Source organism: Amblyraja radiata, chromosome 9 (genome assembly GCF_010909765.2).
Source record: "Amblyraja radiata isolate CabotCenter1 chromosome 9, sAmbRad1.1.pri, whole genome shotgun sequence".
NCBI classification, from domain to species: Eukaryota; Metazoa; Chordata; class Chondrichthyes; order Rajiformes; family Rajidae; genus Amblyraja; species Amblyraja radiata.
In genome coordinates this window covers 2,865,553-2,885,760 of record NC_045964.1, presented here as the reverse complement: position 1 = coordinate 2,885,760, position 20,208 = coordinate 2,865,553, and the positions used below count along the sequence as shown (strand labels likewise).

Genomic DNA, 20,208 nt, shown 5'->3' with positions numbered 1-20,208 from the left:
CACCGCAAGGAAATCAAACAAGAGCTACAAAAGAAGGTACACAAAAATGCTGGAGAAACTCAGCGGGTGCAGCAGCATCTATGGAGCGAAGGAAATAGGTAACGTTTCGGGCCGAAACCCTTCCTCAGCCTAGAGTTGTGTAGGAAGCAACTGCAGATGCTGGCTGATTGCCATAGAGTCTTACAGCATGGAAACAGGCCCTTCAGCCCAACTTGCCACAGGATCTCAACTTTCAGGGTCGAGACCCTTCTTCCGACTGAGATTCAGGGGAAAGGGAAACGAAAGATAAATGCGGTGACGATGGAGAGATGTAGAACAAATGAATGAAAGGCATGCAAAAAGTAACAACGATGAAGGGTGGGGCCCACAATGGTCCACAGCCTTTATAACAAGAGGAATCGAATATGGGAGCAAAGAGATCCTTCTGCAGTTGTACAGAGCCCTAGTGAGACCACACCTGGAGTAGTGTGTGCAGTTTTGGTCCCCTAATTTGAGGAAGGACATTCTTGCTATTGAGGGAGTGCAGCGTAGGTTTACAAGGTTAATTCCCGGGATGGCGGGACTGTCATATGCTGAGAGAATGGAGCAGCTGGGCTTGTACACTCTGGAGTTTAGAAGGATGAGAGGGTATCTCATTGAAACATTTAAGATTGTTAAGGGTTTGGACACGCTAGAGGCAGGAAACATGTTCCCAATGTTGGGGGAGTCCAGAACCAGGGGCCACAGTTTAAGAATAAGGAGTAAGCCCTTTGGAACGGAGATGAGGAAACACTTTTCTCACAGAGAGTGGTGAGAGTGGAGGCAGGTTCTCTGGATGCTTTCAGGAGAGAGCTAGATAGGGCTCTTAAAAATAGCAGAGTCAGGGGATATGGGGAGAAGGCAGGAACGGGGTACTGATTGGGGATGATCAGCCATGATCACATTGAATGGCGGTGCTGGCTCGAAGGGCCAAATGGCCTACTCCTGCACCTATTGTCTATTGTTGGCTGTGGGGTAGGTGATAACAAGTGATACAGACAGTGAAACTCGACTGGATGACAGTGAAACTAGTACAATGACGAGGGCGGGGGAGGGATGGAGAGTGCGGATGTAAGGGTTACTTAGAGAAAGGGTAAAGTTAGAGAAATCAATACTTTTACCAATAAGCTGCCCAAGCAAAATGCGAGATGCTGTTCCTCCAATTTGTGTTTGGCCCCACTCTGACTATGCTTCAGAGTTAGTATCTGTCACATTACTACTGGAACTAAACAAAACTAAACGACACTAGTGTGATCGGCTGTGTCCCTTCTGTTGCAAACACTTACAGACTACATTGTGCGGCCCCACACACTGTCCCAGCAATAACTAATGGCCAGCAGCACAAATGGCAATGATTTACTCCATCTGCAGGCTCGACAAAGTACATCCATTCACATTCTTTTTTCTCCTGGTGGTTATTCTCTCATTCGTCAACACCAAACCTTCTGACCTCAAGCCTGAGCTATTTTTTCCACGTAACTCCCTGGCAACAAGGAGGCAGACGTTACAGCCATCTGCATTCAGAGCCGTTTTCCATCCAGTTTTTTTTTTTCGTAACAGAGAAAAGAGAGTTCAGTTTAGTTTAGTTCAGAGATACAGCGTAGAAACAGGCCCTTCGGCCCACCGGGTCCGTGCCGACCAGCGATCCCTACACACTAACACTATCCTACACTATGAGGACTTTTACATTAACCTGCAAACCCATACGTCTTTGGAGAGTGGGAGGAAACAGGAGAAAAATCGCACAGGTCACGGGGAGAACGTACAGACAGTACCCGTAGTTGGGATCGAACCCGGGTCTCTGGCGCTGTAAGGCAGCAACTCTACCGCTGCGCCACCAGATGTATTATTGAATCGCACACTCTTCTATGTAAAATAAATGGCTGAAACTCTAGTCTCAGGTGTTGCTTTTTTCTCTGCTGTCTGCAGTTGTTCCTATGTTAATTGTAACCCCACTTGCAACCCAATCATTTGAAACATGAACAAAATGGTGCCAAAACATGGCGATTCTTATCTCTACATCCACTACACTCACCACTGATTTTCCGGCACCCTCGGTTCCCGAGCCTTGCCGCATTATCCATTTTTCCGGACCAACAGGAGGTCACGGCCTCAGAGAGGAGTCCGACGATACTGGAATGTTCCGCCTAGGCCGAGATACCGGCCCGCAAAGTCGGCCTCGGAAGTCGGCTGTGGGAACGGATCTGCTGGCTCTGGCCAGGCTGGAGTTCCACATCCCTGGACGCAGGCGGCAAATTTGACCTGCCGATCGGCAACGGAAGTCCCAATGAGGTTGAGATCGGACGCCTCACCCGGCCTAGACGCCACATTTTCGCGGGGATTTCAAGTGCGCTCTCGTAATTTTGTCCGGATTAAAGGAGGTGCAAGTCCACCAGTTGCCAGAAAGTCAGTGGTGGACCTGTATTGTGAGACACTTTACTTCAATGGCCCTTTATTGTCACGTGTACTGAGGCACAGTGAAATTTGATTTACCATACAGTCAAACCCAAAAAAGCAACAAGATACATAACTACATAGAGATTAAACATGGACTTAAACAGCCACCACAGCGGCGTGTGAGAATCCTCAAGGCACACAGCATAAGCGGAGACCCACAGCCATCGGTTCAATGTCTGGGCCACACACACACACACACACGCTCCTTCACCGTGATGTGACCAGAGTTGTACCGACTGCTGTCACTCTCTCTCTCTGTGCAGTCCCCGTTTGTCCCGAACAGTCAGAAAGTCGCCCACACTCGCACCAGACTCCAGGATGCCCTCATGGAGCGATATCCCCGCAAACACCGAGATCACTGCACTCACGGCAATCCCTCCGAGTCCCCACCAGCGCCGGCAGCTCATCCATCTTATTTTTCAGCAACCTCACCTTCCCCACTGTGATTGAAGGCAAATAACTTGTACCTTCTTTCCTCATTTTCTCCATCGGTCGGGGGAATCGAAACATCCGCAGTCGGGGCGATCGAGGCCCCCGCGATTGGGGCGATCGAGGCTCCTGCGGGTGGAGCTCCCGACCTCGACCCCTAACAAAGGGACCGCCAGCTCCACGATGTTAAGGCCGCAGTGCCGACGGGGATACTATATGGAAAAAATCTCATCTCCGTCGAGGAAAGAGATTAAACAAGTTCCCCCCCCATTATACAAAAACTAAAAGTACACTAAAACATACAAGTAAAAATAGACTAAAAACAACCAACGACAGGGACGAGACAGGCTGTTGGCGAGGCTGCCACATACGGTGCCACCAGATACCTAACTATGATCGTGCTTATGTACAGTAATATTTCTACTGAACTAAATGCAATGGGAGAATGTCACTGTATCTTGGTACATGTAAAATAAAGTACCAGCTACTCACCTCCTCCACCCTAACGACAGCCCTTCCTTCATCTGATACTTCACCTGCAGTGAAAACCTCCAGATCATCGAAACAAAGGCATTCTCTTGATTTCTAAGCACAGGACAAAGTCTGAACACTAACCCATGCTTACATCACCCAAAGAATAAATCAGAATTAATTTATTACAGTGATTAATTAAAATACTGATCTACAGGTTTGGGGTGGCACGGTGGCGCAGTGGTGGAGTTCCTGCCTCACAGCGCCAGAGAACCCAGGTTCGATCCTGACTATGGGTGCTGTCTGTGCAGAGTTTGTACGTTCTCCCTGTGACCGCGTGGGTTTTCTCCGGGTGCTCCGGTTTCCTCCAAAGACCTAGACAGTCTGAGGAAGGGTCCTGACCCAAAATATCACCCATCCTTTTTCTTTGGCTTCAGTAAAAATTGTAAATTGTCCCTAGTGTTTAGGATAGTGTTAGTGTGCGGGGATCGCTGATTGGCATGGACTCTGTGGGCCGAAGGGCCTGTTTCCGCGCTGTGTCTCTGAAGTCTAACGATGACTATTATAAGATTGAGACCTTATTACAAGGATGATTATATGGAGAGTCAAAGTACATCTGATAGTAGACGGCTTGGCAAGGCAGCTCAGCCTCACTAATGACTAGCAAGTCACACACTGACAGGGAAGTCACTTGTTAGCAGACGGAATATGTAGGAAGGAAGTGCAGATGCTGGTTTAAACTGAAGATAAGACACGAAAAGCTGGAGTAACTCAGCAGGCCAGGCAGCTTCTCTGGAGAGAAGGAAGAGGTGACGTTTCAGTCTGAAGAAGGGTCTCGACCTCAAACCTCACCTGTTCCTTCTCTCCAGAGATGCTGTCTGACCCGCTGAGTTACTCCAGCTTTTTGTGTCTAACTTCTGCTTGTTAGAAGAGCAACACTTGCTGCCGTTTCCAGCATCAGGGGCTGCACTAAAGGGCACAGAGGCTTCAGCGGGATCCACCTGCTGAATGCTAGCCCTGCCTGACAGGACAGGTCGGCCATTGGCCATCCACTCATCACTATCAGTATCAAACTTGTCGCTTTACCTCCCCCCTCGACTCCATTCAAGGATCCAAGCAGTCGTTCCAGGTGCAACAGAGGTTCACCTGCATCTCCTCCAACCTCATCTATTGCATCCGCTACTCTAGATGTCAGCTGATCTACATCGGTGAGACCAAGCGGAGGCTTGCCGATCGTTTCGCCGAACACCTCCGCTCGGTCAGCACTAACCAACCTGATCTCCCGGTGGCTCAGCACTTCAACTCCCCCTCCCATTCCGAATCCGACCTTTCTGCCCTGGGCCTCCTCCATGGCCAGAGTGAGCACCACCGGAAATTGGAGGAACAGCATCTCATATTCCGCTTGAGCAGTCTGCACCCTAGCGGCATAAACATTGACCTCCAATTTCCGTTAGCCCTTGCTGTCTCCTCCCCTTCTTAGCTCTCACTCAGCACTCGGGCTCCTCCTCTTCCTTTTTTTAGCCCCCCCCCCCCCCACCCTACATCAGTCTGAGGAAGGGTTTCAGCCCGAAACGTTGCCTATTCCCTTCGCTCCATAGATGCTGCCGCACCTGCTGAGTTTCTCCAGCACTTTGGTCTATCACTATCAATGGGCCTTCCGCATTCCTCTATAATAGACCTAATCAATGCTGCTGAGTCGGCAAAACATCTGCAAATTGCAAACCCTCACCGCCCCCATTATGTGCACAGATGCTCCTCTAATCAACAGCTCTAATTGCTGGAGTAACTCAGCAGGTCCGGCAGCATCTGGTTCAATGGAGCTTCATTGTCACAATGTACGGTGAAAGTCTGGCCTCACACACAGTCCAGTAGAGTGTCGCCACACCCAAGCACAATCCCCCATCAGCAAAGTGTTCACAAGTGATAGGAGCAGAATTAGGCCATTCGGCCCATCACGTCTGCTCCGCTATTCAATCAAAGCTGATCTATCCCTCCCTCTCAACCCCATTCTCCTGCCTTCTCCATGACACACGCACTAAACAAGAATCTATCTCTGCCTTAAAAATATTCATTGACGGCTTCCACAGCTTCTATCCCCCCGTCACTCCACCCCTACCCCCCCCATCACTCCCCCTCTCCCCCCACCCCCGTCACTTACCCCCACCCCCCCCCCAATCACTCCCCGCCATGTCACTTACCCCTCCCCCCCGTCACTCCCCACTCCACCCAGTGTGATTATTAACCTGACATTTGGGAATTACTCCTGTTACAGCCAGCACCTAATCAAGCTGAGAGTACACTGTGCAAAGGACAGGCCGCTCGCTGCCATATCATCAGAAGATAGTTAATCATGAACCTTCTGAACCTTCTGAATTTGTAGTCGGCAGGGCAGTACTCCGCATATCGCCAACTTGTGTAGAAACAAAGAACTGCAGATGCCGGTTAATACACAAAAGGACACGGAGTGCTGGAGTAACTCAGCGCGTCAGGCAGCATCTGTGGAGAACATGGATAGGTGACGTTTCTGTCAAAGGGTCTCGATCCGAAACATTACTAAACATGTGGTAGCCTTTACTTAATTCATTTGCCTCTCAAAGTACTGTTGTAATCGCTCATTGCCCTCTGCTTTGTGATAAGTTCTTGATTATACTATCTACAGGCATAGCGTGATACAGTGTGGAAACAGGCCCACCGGCCCAACTTGCCCACATCGGCCAACCTGTCCCAGCTACACTATAGAGAGAGTACAGAGGAGATTTACTAGAATGTTGCCTGGGTTTCAGCAACTAAGTTACAGAGAAAGGTTGAACAAGTTAGGGCTTTATTCTTTGGAGCGCAGAAGGTTAAGGGGGGACTTGATAGAGGTTTTTAAAATGATGAGAGGGATAGACAGAGTTGACGTGGAAAAGCTTTTCCCACTGAGAGTAGGGAAGATTCAAACAAGGGGACATGACTTGAGAATTAAGGGACTGAAGTTTAGGGGTAACATGAGGGGGAACTTCTTTACTCAGAGAGTGGTAGCTGTGTGGAATGAGCTTCCAGTGAAGGTGGTGGAGGCAGGTTCGTTTTTATCATTTAAAAATAAATTGGATAGTTATATGGATGGGAAAGGAATGGAGGGTTATGGTCTGAGCGCAGGTATATGGGACTAGGGGAGATTATGTGTTCGGCACGGACTAGAAGGGTCGAGATGGCCTGTTTCCGTGCTGTAATTGTTATATTATATGGTTACACTAGTCCCACCTGCCTGTGTTTGGTCCATAACCCTCCAAACCTGTTCTATCCATTTACCTGTCTAATGCCCCTGTCCCACTTAGGAAACCTGAACTGAAACCTCTGGAGACTTTGCGCCCCACCCAAGGTTTCCGTGCGGTTCCCGGAGGTTGCAGGTAGTAGAAGCAGGTAGGGAGACTGACAAAAACCTCCGGGAACCGCACGGAAACCTTGGGTGGGGCGCAAAGTCTCCAGAGGTTTCCGTTCAGGTTTCCTAAGTGGGACAGGGGCATAACTGTTTCTTAAATGTTGGGATAGTCCCTGCATCAACTACCTCCTCTGGCAGTTCGCTCCATAGACCTGACCTACCACTCTAGGTGTAAAAAAGTTACCCCTCAGGTTCCTATTAAATCTTTCCCCCCTCACCATAAACCTATGTCCTCTGGTTCTCGATTCCCCTACTCTGGGCAAGAGACTCTGTGCTTTCACCATATCTATTCCTCTCATGATTTTATACACCTCTATAAGATCACCCCTCATCCTCCTGCGCTCCAATTAATACAGTCCCAGCCTACCCAACCTCTCCCTATAGTTCAGGCTCTAGAGTCCTGGCAACATCCTCCTCAATCTTCTCTCCACCCAATTCTAAATTCATGAATTCATTCTTTCGTAACGCCTCAGAACAACAAAGTTCTTTACTCTCTTGGTTTTCCGTCCAATCATTAGTGTTTTAAAATCAAAGCTCTGTCTGAAGAAGGGTCTCGACCCATCCCTTCTCTCCAGAGATGCTGCCTGTCCCGCTGAGTTACTCCAGCATTTTGTGTCTATCCTCAGTAGCAGCCAGTCACTAGTTGGAAGCAGAGATGTTCGGGTGGAATTCTCCACTTTCCGATGACTTTTTCGTCTCCACCCCTTTATTTATGTTTTGTGGTGTCTGGTGGCGCTACATCAGAGGTTTTACAATATATGATGTGGTCCTGAAAAATCACCAAATGATGTTGCCAGAACCCAAGGGTGTGAGCTACAGGGAGAGGTTGGGCAGGCTGGGACATTATTCCTTGGAGCGCAGGAGGATGAGGGGTGATCTTACAGGGGTGTACAAAATCATGAGAGGAATAGATCGGGTAGATGCACAGAGTCTTTTACCCAGAGTAGGTGAATCGAGAATCAAGGACATGGGTTTAATATGTGAGAGATTTAATATGAATGCAAGGGAATACATTTCCACTCAGTGGGTGGTGGGGGTATGGAACAAGTATATGGTAGTTGAGGCAGGTACTATAATAACATTTAAAAGACATTTGGACAGGTACATGGATAGGACAGGTTTAGAGGGATATGGGCCAAACACAGGCAGGTGAGGCAAATGTAGATGGGGCATGTCTGGGAAAGTTGGGCCGAAGGGCCTGTTCCATGCTGTGTGGCTCTGTGATGCCTGTACTGCAATTGCATACAATGTGCTCCTTTTTATAATTTTTTTCTCCAAAGGACAAGATAAATGCAAAGTTAAATAAACATATTTGTAGCAATAGCACTATTACACACGCACGCATACACGCACGCATGCGTCTGATCCATGTGGTTACATTGTAACAATTGCAACATCGATTGTCACAGTGTAACATCGCAAGGTTGAGGGTTGATTTTAAGCAGCAACTGGTTTCATTTACCATCTTTGTGGGCAAATGGGAACATTAAATGGGAACATCTTCCAACATGTGTTGGGCCGAAGAGCCAGTTTCTGTGCTTTAGACTTTTAGAATTTAAAGAGACAGCGCGGACGAAGGCCCTTCGGCCCATCGAGTCCTCGCCAACCCAGCGATCCCCGCGCACCAGTTCTATCCTACACATTAGGGATATTTTACAGAAGCCAATTAACCTACAGACCTGCATGTCTTAAGGGCCTGTCCCACTGTACGAGATAATTCAAGAGTTCTCCCGAGTTTCCCCGGATTTGAACTCAGAGAATTATGGTAATGGCCGCTCGTAGGTACTCGGGGCTCTCGTGGACATTTTTCAACATGTTGAAAAATCTTCTCGAGCTTACTGCGTTTCCCGAGTACCTGCCGTTAGCGTTACGAGCCGCTAAGAGAAGTCCCCGAGCTCCGAAGTACCCGCAACGTACATTCTACATACTTACCATGAGTTTGATTTCATTTAAACTCAGGAGAGCTCTTGAAATACCTGGTACAGTTGGACTGGCTCTTGGGAGTGTGGGAGGAAAAAGGTAGCCTCCGGAGACACAGGTCACAGGGAGAGCGTACAAACTCCGCACAGACAGCACCTGAGGTTAGGATCGAACTCGGATCTCTGGCGGGAACTCTACTGCCGCGCCACCGTGTAGCCCCTAAACTCCAAAGTCCAAAACTCTAAAATGCAGCCAATGCAAAAACAAGAAACTGCAGATGTCGATTTACAAATAAAAAGACACAGAGTGCTGGAGGAACTCAGCAGGTCAGGCAGCATCTCTGGAGAACATGGATAGGTGTTGCTTTAAAATGTCACCAATCCATGTTGAAAAAGAGTCCCAACCTGAAACGTCACCTATCCATGGTTCTCCAGAGATGCTGCCTGACCCGCTGAGTTACTCCAGCACTCTGTTCATTCACTGTCGCTCCACCTTCGACACTACAACTCCAGTTGAGCTCATCTACGAACTACAGGACCAAGGGGTCAGAACGCCCACTGTAGCTGGATCCTCGACTCCCAGACCCATAGAACACAGTAGGACAATCAGAGAGGGCAGGTGACAAAATATCATCCATACCATGGGCTCACCAGCGGGCTGAGTTATCCCCGCTTTTTGTGTCAGTCTACCTGTAGCATGGTCCCTGTAGATTCACAGCGGTGCAGCCAAATACTACTCTAACGCCATATTCATAAGTTATAATCATAATCATGCTTTATTAGCCAAGTATGTTTTGCAACATCTATGAGGAATTTATTTGTCAAACAGTCATACCGATGAAAAGCAGCAAGACACACAAAACACATTTTAACATAAACATCCACCACAGTGACTCCTCCACATTCCTCACTGTGATGGAAGGCGGAAAAAAGTACAATCTCTGTGTTCTCCCGTGGTCGGGGACCTCGAGCCTGCCGTTGACGGGGCGATCTTGGCTACCGTTGCCGGCGGTCGGGGCCCTCCGCGCCGGGGCGATCAAGCTCCCACATCAGGGGGGAATCTCAGCTCCCCCGTGCCAAATTATAGGGGCAGAATTTGGCCCATCAAGCCTACTCCAGCATTCAATCACGGCTGATCTATCTCTCCCTCACAACCCCATTCTCCTGCCTTCTCCCATAACCCCTGACACCAGTACTAATCCGGAATCTGTCTATCTCTGCCTTAAAAATATCCATTGACTTGGCCTCCACAGCCTTCAGTGGCAAAGAATTCCAATGAATGACACCACTGTACTGGGCCAGGTCTTGAACAACAAGGAGTACAGGATGGAGAGAGAGATTGTAGTAACATAGTGTCAAGACAATGACCTCTCCCTCAATGTAGAAACAAAGAACAGCTGATGTTAGTTTATATCAAAGATAGACACAATGTGCTGGAGTAACTCAACGGGTCAGGCAGCATCTCTGGTGGAAAAGGATGAAAAAGTCTGAGGAAGGGTCCCGAACGAAAACGTCACCCATCCATGTTCTCCACAGATGCTGCCTGACCCACTGAGTTACTCCAGCACTCTGTGAAACGTCACCTATCCATGTTCTCCACAGATGCTGCCTGACCCGCTGAGTTACTCCAGCACTTTGTGCCTTTTTAGTAAACTAACATCCGCAGTCCCTGATTTCTTCAAGAACACCATCTTCACCGCTGTTATCAGCCTCGTCCACAGACCTCTCATATGTTAAGTGTAGGAAAGAACTGCAGATGCTGGTTTAAACCGAAGAAAGACACAAAAAGCTGGAGTAACTCAGCGGGACAGGCAGTGTCTCTGGAGAGAAGGAATCGGTGACGTTTCGGGTTGAGACCCTTTTTCAGTCTGAAGATTTTTGTCAACCGAAATGTCACCTATTCCTTACTCCAGATTTTTTTGTCTGTCTAATATATAAAGTCGTATTCCTGACTACGCCCAATTTACCTTGATTCAACACTTGTTATCTTTATCTGTACTTTCTCTGCAGCTGCAATAATATTTTTAAATCTCTGTTTATGTTCACTTTGCTCTACCTGATCTACTCATGGATGCTATGATGTGCCTGATGAAACACAAAACAAACTCTTTCCACTGTATCGTGATGTGGTGTCAACACTAAACCAGTCTGTCACTGCAAGATTCACACCATGCTAGCACAGAAACCAAAAGCCAAAACATCACCTATCCATGTTCTGTCTGAATGACGGAGATCTCTCTCTTCGGTGTTTGCACACTCCAAAGAGGTGCTGGTTTGAAAGTTAACTGATTACTGCAAAAATGATCCCTGGTGTGTGTAGGGTAGTGCCAGTGTACGGGGAGATCGCTAGTCGGCATGACCTCGGTGGACCGAAAGGTCTGTTTCCATGCTGTATCTCTAAAGTCTAAAGCAAAGTCTGTTTCAGAATTAAGTCCACTTTGAATGTTGAGGAAACTATGACTTACAGAGGAGTATAAATGCCAACGACAATCACAAATAATAATTTGTTGTTCTAAGCCTACAGGAGCTTGAATTCATATATTCGAAAGGTTGAACAAGTTAGGGCTTTATTCTTTGGAGCGCAGAAGGTTAAGGGGGGACTTGATAGAGGTTTTTAAAATGATGAGAGGGATAGACAGAGTTGACGTGGAAAAGCTTTTCCCACTGAGAGTAGGGAAGATTCAAACAAGGGGACATGACTTGCGAATTAAGGGACTGAAGTTTAGGGGTAACATGAGGGGGAACTTCTTTACTCAGAGAGTGGTAGCTGTGTGGAATGAGCTTCCAGTGAAGGTGGTGGAGGCAGGTTCGTTTTTATCATTTAAAAATAAATTGGATAGTTATATGGATGGGAAAGGAATGGAGGGTTATGGTCTGAGCGCAGGTATATGGGACTAGGGGAGATTATGTGTTCGGCACGGACTAGAGGGGTCGAGATGGCCTGTTTCCGTGCTGTAATTGTTATATGGTTATTATATGGTTATATAGCACCTTAAACACAGCAAATTTACCAAGGCCATTCACATGGTCTTTTAGACACAAAATGCTAGAGTAACTCAGTGGGTCAGGCTGCATCTCTGGAGAGAACGAAGAGGTGACGTTTCGCATCGAGACGCTGCCTGGTCCGCTGAGTTACTCCAGCACTTTGTGCCTATTTTCTGTGTTAACCAGCATCTGCTGTTCCTCCCTACACACGTGGTGTTTTAAACTTTGTTTGGGTAGCAAAACTCTCTTCACAACACGGTTTGAATACGCAAGTGCCCACTATCATTATCAGAACCACTTTGATGCACACAGCATTCTACTTATGTTTAGTTTATTGTCACGTGTATCGAGGTTCAGTGAAAGGCTTTTGTTGCGTGCTAACCAGTCAGTGGAAAGACTATCTATAAAACTAAAAGTCTCATCTTGACCACTTCCTGTCTGCGATGTATATTGATTTTAGAAAAAACGCTCCTCTGCTGAAGCAGCCCCGAGGATTTTTCCAATCGATGAAAATTAAAAAAGTTATGAATGTTTAAAAAATCTTGAGATCAGCTGATTGGTCCTCTCGTCTGTCAATCAGCAATCCGGGGGGCCGGGAGTATGAAGCCCAAATGGTATGAAATTGCATTTGAATTTGGTGGCCTGCACTCTGCTTGAAATGGTATGGGCAATAGGTGCAGGAGTAGGCCATTCGGCCCTTCGAGCCAGCACCGCCATTCAATGTGATCATGGCTGATCATCCCCAATCAGTACCCCGTTCCTGCCTTCTCCCCATATCCCCTGACTCCGCTATTTTTAAGAGCCCTATCTAGCTCTCTCTTGAAAGTATCCAGAGAACCAGCCTCCACCGCCCTCTGAGGCAGAGAATTCCACAGACTCACCACTCTCTGTGAGAATTCCACAGACTCACCACTCTCTGAATGAAATTGAATTTGAATTTGGTGGCCTGCACTCTGCTTGAAATGGTATTTCAAGGAATAGCCGTGAGTGAACTACCAGCACACCAGCCCTGAGTGACTGAGATGCCAGCCCACCAGGTCTGAGTGACTGAGCTGCCAGCCCAAAAATCCATTCGGCCCACAATGTCCATACTAGCCCTCTGGAAACCAGTCCCTTCAGCTCAGAACACCCATACTAGCGCTCCAGAATGCCCCCCCCCCCACTGGCCACCAATATTGGAATTGGTGGAGAGGTGGAATATTGCGTTGGGGGACCAGCCCTCCCGTGTGAACATGGGACCCAACGGGTCCCACTTAGTCTCGTACATTATTAAAATCGAGCCGTCCACATTGTACAGATACAGGATAAAGGGAAAAACGGGAATAATATTTAGTACAAGACAAAGTCCAATAAAGTCCAAACAATGATAGTCCAAGGGTCTCCAATGAGGAGGATAGTTGCTCAGGACCACTCTCAAGGTGACCAAACTCCAACTAATCTCACTTTAGCCTGCCTGTTCAACTGGTGTTTGGACAAGTTAATGGATCTGGCACTGGAGTCAGGAATAAACTATCACCACTAAACTATCACCACTAAATTAAATGTAATCAGCACCAACACTGCAAACACAGTCATTTGCTGCTGCCTTCTCGTAAAAGGCCCCTCGGGTTTGTTATAACAGACACACCCATTATCCGATCATATACAGGAATGAACAGTACAACATTAAACCATTCAACCATTCAACCAAATTCATAGATTGAGCACAGGGACTGAGCAGGGTCAAACACGGAACTAGTGGAAGTTGAGGGTGGGCTGGAGGAGACGGCAACCATCAGTGTTGCCCACCTCACCTGGCAGGATCTTTAGAGAGCAACCCCATCATTACACAGGGTGGAGATACAGCCCCACTGGGGGGGGAGGGGGAGGGAGAGAGAAGGTGGGAGAGAAGGAGGGAGAGAGAAGGAGGGAGAGAGAAGGAGGGAGAGAGAAGGAGGGAGGGAGGGGGGGATAACTGAATGGGAGGGGGAAGAGGAGAGATGGAGGGAGAGATGGAGGGAGAGAAGGAGGGGGAGAAGGAGAGAGAGAAGGAGGGATGGAGGGGGAGAAGGAGGGAGAGAGAGAAGGAGGGATGGAGGGAGAGAAGGAGGGAAGGAGGAGGGAGGGAGAGAAGGAGGGAGAGAAGGAGGAAAGGAGGAGGGAGAGAAGGAGGGATGGAGGGAGGGAAGGAGGGAGGAAAGGAGGAGGGAGAGAAGGAGGGATGGAGGGAGAGAAGGAGGGAGGAAAGGAGGAGGGAGGGAGGGATGGAGGGAGGAAAGGAGGAGGGAGAGAAGTGAGTGGGAGGGAGTGAGGGGGAAGAGGGAGAGAATGGGAGGGAGAGAGAGGAGGGAGAGAAGGAGGGAAGGGAGAGAACTGAGTGGGAGGGGAGGGAGGAGGAGAGGAGGTGAGTTACCGGTGCAGAAGTGGAGCAGGGACGAGGTGTCGTACAGGCTGCCGCCGTCCATAGTCCGCCCGCTCCCCATCCAGCGGCCGCTGCCCGGTCTCTCCCCGCACCGAGCCCAGCCCAGCCCAGCCGTGTCCTGTCCGCGTCCACACACACACAGCGGGGCAGGACAGAGGGAGGAGCGGGGCGGGGAATCCCGGCCACAGGGCAGTGGGTGGGTCGGTGGCTGTACCGCCTCCCACACCCACATACTCTCCTTCTCGCCCTCCTTCCCTCACTCCCTCAATCATTCTCTCTCTCCTTCACTTATTCACTCACTCCTTCTTTCACTTCCATCTATAAAAACTCTCTCATCATCAGCTTCCTCCTTTATCTCTTATCCCCTTATCTCAACTCGCTTAAACATCTATCTCTCCTTCTCTCCCTCACTCGCTTCCACCCTCTCTCTCTCCTTCTCTCACTCGCTTCCTCTTTCTCTCTCTCTCTCTCTCTCCTTCTCTCCCTCACTCGCTTCCTCCTTCTCTCACTCTCTCTCTCTCACTCCTTCTCTCCCTCACTCGCTTCCTCCTTCTCTCTCTCTCTCCCCTTCTCTCCCTCACTCGCTTCCTCTTTTTCTCTCTCTCTCTCTCTCTCTCCCTCACTCGCTTCCTCCTCTCTCTCTCTCACTCCTTCTCTCCCTCACTCACCTCCTCCTTCTCTCTCTCTCTCACTCACTCCTTCTCTCCCTCATTATCTTTCTCCCTCTCTCTCCCTCACCAATGTTCAGCTTAAGACTGTAAGAGATAGGGGAAGAATGAGGCCATTCGGCCCTTTGAGTCTACCCCGCCCTTCAATCTAATTTCCCTCTCGATCCCATTCTCCTGCCTTTCTCCCCATAGCCTTGGCGCCCTTACTAATCAAGAACCAGTCAATTTCGACTTTAAAAATACCCAATGACTTGGTAGACAAAAGTGCTGGAGAAACTCAGCGGGTGCAGCAGCATCTATGGAGCGAAGGAAATAGGCAACGTTCCGGGCCGAAAAGTTGCCTATTTCCTTCGCTCCACAGATGCTGCTGCACCCGCTGAGTTTCTCCAGCACTTTTGTCTACCTTTGATTTTCCAGCATCTGCAGTTCCTTCTTAAACCCAATGACTTGGCCTCCACCGCAGTCTGTGGCAGACATTGGGTCTGTACTGTGCTGCCCCATGTTGTATGTTCTGCAACACACATGTGCATTCGAGCAGACGTCTCTCTCATCTCTTCCACACAAAGCTCGCCATAACATACCAGCAAACACAGGGGAGATACAGGGCAAGGAGCTGCATTTAGAACACAGTACAGCACAGGAACAGGCCCTTCGGCCCACAATGTTTATGCTGGGCATGATGCCAAGTTCAACTGATCTCATCTGCCTCTACATCAGGGGTTCCCAACCTTTTTCGTCCCGTTTACCCCTGGCAACTTTAATAGCACATGATAAAGTTATCTCACTTACTTATGAACAACTAATGATGAACAGATACCGGTATACCAGAACCAAACACAGTCAGTCAATGAGAAAAAATATGTACAAACCCAGAATCAACAAAATTTTCCCCCTGGGTAGGTGAAATTTACCCCAGGTTGGGAACCCTGGCTCTATATGATCCATATCCCTCTATTCCCTGCACTTCCACATGCCTATCTAAAAGCCTCTTAAACACCACTATCATATCTGCCTCCACCACCATCCCTGGCAATGTGTTCCAGGCCCCCACTGTAGTGACTTGTTCCACGCATCTCCATTAAACTTTCCCTCTCTCACCTTTTAGCGATGCCCTCTAGTGTTTGACATCTCCACCCTGGATAAAATGTTCTGACTGTCTGTCTGTCCATGCCTCTCATCATTTTATAGAATACATCTATTAAGTCTGCTCTCAATCTCCGACGTTCAAGAGAATCCAAGTCTATCCTGTAGCTCTCCCTGAAGCTGGATCCCTGTAATCCGGGCAACATTCTGTTATTGTGGGCATTTTGAAAAATCTATATAATTAAAAGTCTCATCTTGACCACTTCCTGTCTGCGCTGTATATTGATTTTAGAAAAAACGCTAAGATTTTTGGCCATCTTACTCACACTCCTCCGAGCCAGCCCTGAGGATTTTTCCCATCGATTAAAAATAAAAAAGATCAGCTGATTGGTCCTCTCGCCTGTCAATTCCAGGGGCAGGGGGGGGGGGGGAGGACTATAAAACCCCAGATGCCTGGACGTGAGTCAGTCACTCTGCAAGATCACGAGGGAGAGGCCACAACTGTCATTCTAAGCTGTGATCAACTGAACTGTGAGTCTGCAATGTACTTGCAATAAATGATTTGTTAGCCCTTAATGACAATGCCATGAGTTGTTTGGCCTGCTGCCATGCCTGTGCTTGAAAGTGCAATGCTTAATTGGAAATGAAATGAAATTATAATGTCATGAATTTTGGCCTGCTGCCCTGCCTGTGCTTGAAACTGCAATGCTTTATTAGGTCTGACTGTGTTTGGAATGAACAAATGCTTTATTAGGTCCGACTGTGCTTGGAAGGAATAAATGTGTTATTAGGTCAGAATGTGTTTGGAAGGAATAAATGTTTTATTATGTCTGACTGTGTTTAGTCCAAAAGTCCCGCTCATTTCGTGACTTCCACTTAGTGGACAGGTCGCGCTGATTGCGTAATTTCCGGTGAGTGCAGAGGTCACGCTGATTGCATAATTTCTGGTAAGTGCAGAGGTCACGCTGATTGAGGAAGGTCCGCTGACTGCGGAAGCCCCACAGTGGAGAGGCCGCGATCAGCCGTGTGAGTAGATTCAAGAAAGTTTACTGTCATATATATGGTGTGTGTCAGTGAGTGTGTGTGTGTGTGAGTTTATATGTGTGTGTGAGTGTATGTGTGTGTGAGTGTATGTGTGTGAGTGTATGTGTGTGCGTGTGAGTGTATGTGTGAGTGTGGGTCTGTGTGCGAGTGTCTGGAGTTTTCAAGGCCTGTACGGCTTTGGAGTGTGGGAGGAAAACCGGAGATCCTGGAGAAAACCCATGAGGTCATAGGGAGAATGTACAATCTCCCTACAATTTAAATTAAGAAATTTAATTAGTAATTTTTTTATTTAAATTTAAGGAATTTAAGATTTTGTCCTTTAAATCTTAGGGACAAGCATTTAAGATTGACGATTGTCATTTGGAAATGGTTTATAGTGATATGGACCAAACGTGGGCAAATGGGACTAGTGTAGATGGAGCATGTGGGTCAGCATGGGCAAGCTAGGCTGAAGGGCCTGTTTCCATGCTGAATGATTGTGACAATATGAATGAATGAATGAATGAAAACTTTATTGTCATTCAGATATACACCTAGACACAGTGCACCTTGAACGAAATTTCGTTGCATTTGACTCTCCAATCAGGTAAATAGTAAAAGTAAAAGTGCTAGGTGCGTCCATAAAAATGCCTCATGTGCATGGTTATGTAAAATAAATATATATAAAAAGTTTTTTTTTTTTTAAAGTGTCGATATTTTAAAAGTTCTAGCCTCGGTTTTGTTGAATGTTCAGTAATCTTATGGCCTGGGGGATGAAGCTGTTGCAGAACCTGGTTGTCCCGCTCTTCATGCTGCGGTACCTCCTCCCAGAGTTAAGCAGTATAAACAGTCCAAATTGTGGGTGTGTGGGGGCTCTGGTAATGCCCTTAGCTCTAATCAGACAGCGCTTGTACCCCATGTCCATGATTGAAGGAAGAGAAGTCCCAATGATTTTTTCCGCTGTCCTCACCACTCTCTGAAGGCACTCACTGACAATACATCATTTTGGGAAAAGGAATATTTTGTGCAGTTTCTGTGGAAACTAAAATCAGTATCTGCTGAATGAAAACTGCAGTGAGGTGGTGAGCTTCATTCTAAAACACTCCCAAAGTGCCCACATTCAGGGAGCAGCAGGTCCCTCAATTTATTAAAGGACATTGTGGGGAAGTATAGGGGGTTTGGCTGTTGTGAGAGGCAATGTGCTAAAGACACACAGTTAATGAAGACATTGATGAAGGGTTACACAAAAAGCTGGAGTAAATGCCCCTGTCCCGCTTAGGAAACCTGAACGGAAACCTCTGGAGACTTTGCGCCCCACCCAAGGTTTCTGTGCGGTTCCCGGAGGTTGCAGGTGGTTGCCGGAGGTTGCAGGTAGTGGAAGCAGGTAGGGAGACTGACAAAAACCTCTGGGAACCGCACGGAAACCTTGGGTGGGGCGCAAAGTCTCCAGAGGTTTCCGTTCAGGTTTCCTAGGTGGGACCCAAGGTTTCCGTGCGGTTCCCGGAGGTTCCTGGAGGTTTTTGTCAGTCTCCCTACCTGCTTCTACTACCTGCAACCTCCGGCAACCACCTGCAACCTCCGGGAACTGCACGGAAACCTTGGGTGGGGCGCAAAGTCTCCAGAGGTTTCCGTTCAGGTTTCCTAAGTGGGACAGGGGCATAATTCAGGCAGCATCTCTGGTGATGGAATGGGTGACGTTTTGGATCGTGACCCTTCTTCAGAAACCAGCATCTGTAGATCCTTCCTACACAGTTGAAGTAGGGTCTCGACCAAAATCCTCACCTATTCCTTCTCTCCAGAGTTGCTGCCTCGGAGTTATTCCAGTCTTTTGTGTCAATCTTCAGTGTAAACCGGCATCTGCCGTTCCTTCCTACACACGGACTTAATTAAGTTTAGTTACAGTTAGATGATTGTTAAAAGCGAGGGAAGGCGGAGGAAGTTCGGCATGTCCCCAACAACTCTCACCAACTTCTGCCCTAGAAAGCATTTTATCAGGATGCATCATAGCACGGTTTGGGAACAGCTCCATCCAAGACCGCAGGAAATAGCAGGGAATTGTGGACGCAGCCCAGACCATCACACAAACCAGCCTCCCTTCTATTGACTCGATGTATATCTCACACTCGCACGGCAAGGCCAGCAGCATAATCACGGACCAGTCTTATCCCAGTCACTCCCTCTTCTCCCCTCTCCCATCAGGCAAAAGGTGTGAAAACGCTCACCTCCAGATTCAGGTGTAGTTTCTTCCCAGCTGTTATCAGGCAACTGAACGGTCCTACCACAACCAGAGAGCAGTCCTGAACTACTATCTACCTCATTGGAGACTGTCGGACTATCTTTAATCGGACTTTACTGGCTTCATCTTGCACTGAACGTTATTCACATAATTCCCTTTATTGTGTATCTGTACACTATGAATGGCTTGATTGTAATCATAGAAACATAGAAAATAGGTGCAGGAGTAGGCCATTCAGCCCTTCGAGCCAGCACCGCCATTCAATATGATCATGGCTGATCATCCACAATCAGTACCCCGTTCCTGCCTTCTCCCCATATCCCTTGAATCCATTAGCCCTAAGAGCCAAATCTAACTCTCTCTTGAAAACGTCCAGTGAATTGGCCTCCACTGCCTTCTGTGGCAGAGAATTCTACAGATTCACAACTCTCTGGGTAAAAATGTTTTCCTTCATCTCAGTCCAAAATGGCCTACCCCTTATTCTTAAACTGCGGCCCCTGGTTCTGGACTCCCCCAACATGGGGAACATTTTTCCTGCATCTAGCCTGTCCAATCCTCTACGAATTTTATATGTTTCTATAAGATTCCCACTCATCCTTCTAAACTCCAGTGAATTGTCGTTCTTATTGTCTTTCTGTTGACTGGATAGCACGCAAAAGAAGCTTTTCACTGTACCTCAGCACACGTGACAATAAACTGAACTAAACCAATACTTCATTGTAAATCATCTCAGGCTTACTCCTAGTTTCCTCGTTCTGAAACTGCAGACTTGTGCTCCAGAGGTTCGACAGTTCCAATACCACATGAGTTAGTGCTTTACAAAAAAAGGCACAGAGTGCTGGAGTAACTCAGCGGGTCAGGCAGCATCTGTGGAGAACATGGATAAGTGACGTTTCACAGAGTGCTGGAGTAACTCAGCGGGTCTGGCAGCATTTACTAGAATGTTGCCTGGGTTTCAGCAACTAAGTTACAAAGAAATGTTAGGTCTTTATTCTTTGGAGCACAGAAGGGGGGACTTGATAGAGGTCTTTAAAATGATGAGAGGGATAGACAGAGTTGACGTGGATAAGCTTTTTCCATTGAGAGTGGGGAAGATT

At 47.8% G+C, this 20,208-nt stretch overlaps 1 protein-coding gene across 1 annotated transcript in view; it reads right to left on the bottom strand.

The window, feature by feature from the left end:
* The window catches only part of eml1 (EMAP like 1), a gene marked incomplete at its 3' end in the record, with an annotated part of 132,051 nt that extends 117,789 nt beyond the window's left edge, over nucleotides 1–14,262 (bottom strand). Inside the window, exon 1 of the mRNA XM_033027782.1 lies at nucleotides 14,093–14,262. Within this exon, the coding sequence (XP_032883673.1) occupies nucleotides 14,093–14,162 (70 nt within the window). The remainder of the gene's footprint in view (nucleotides 1–14,092) is intronic.
* Nucleotides 14,263–20,208: the final 5,946 nt, after the last annotated feature.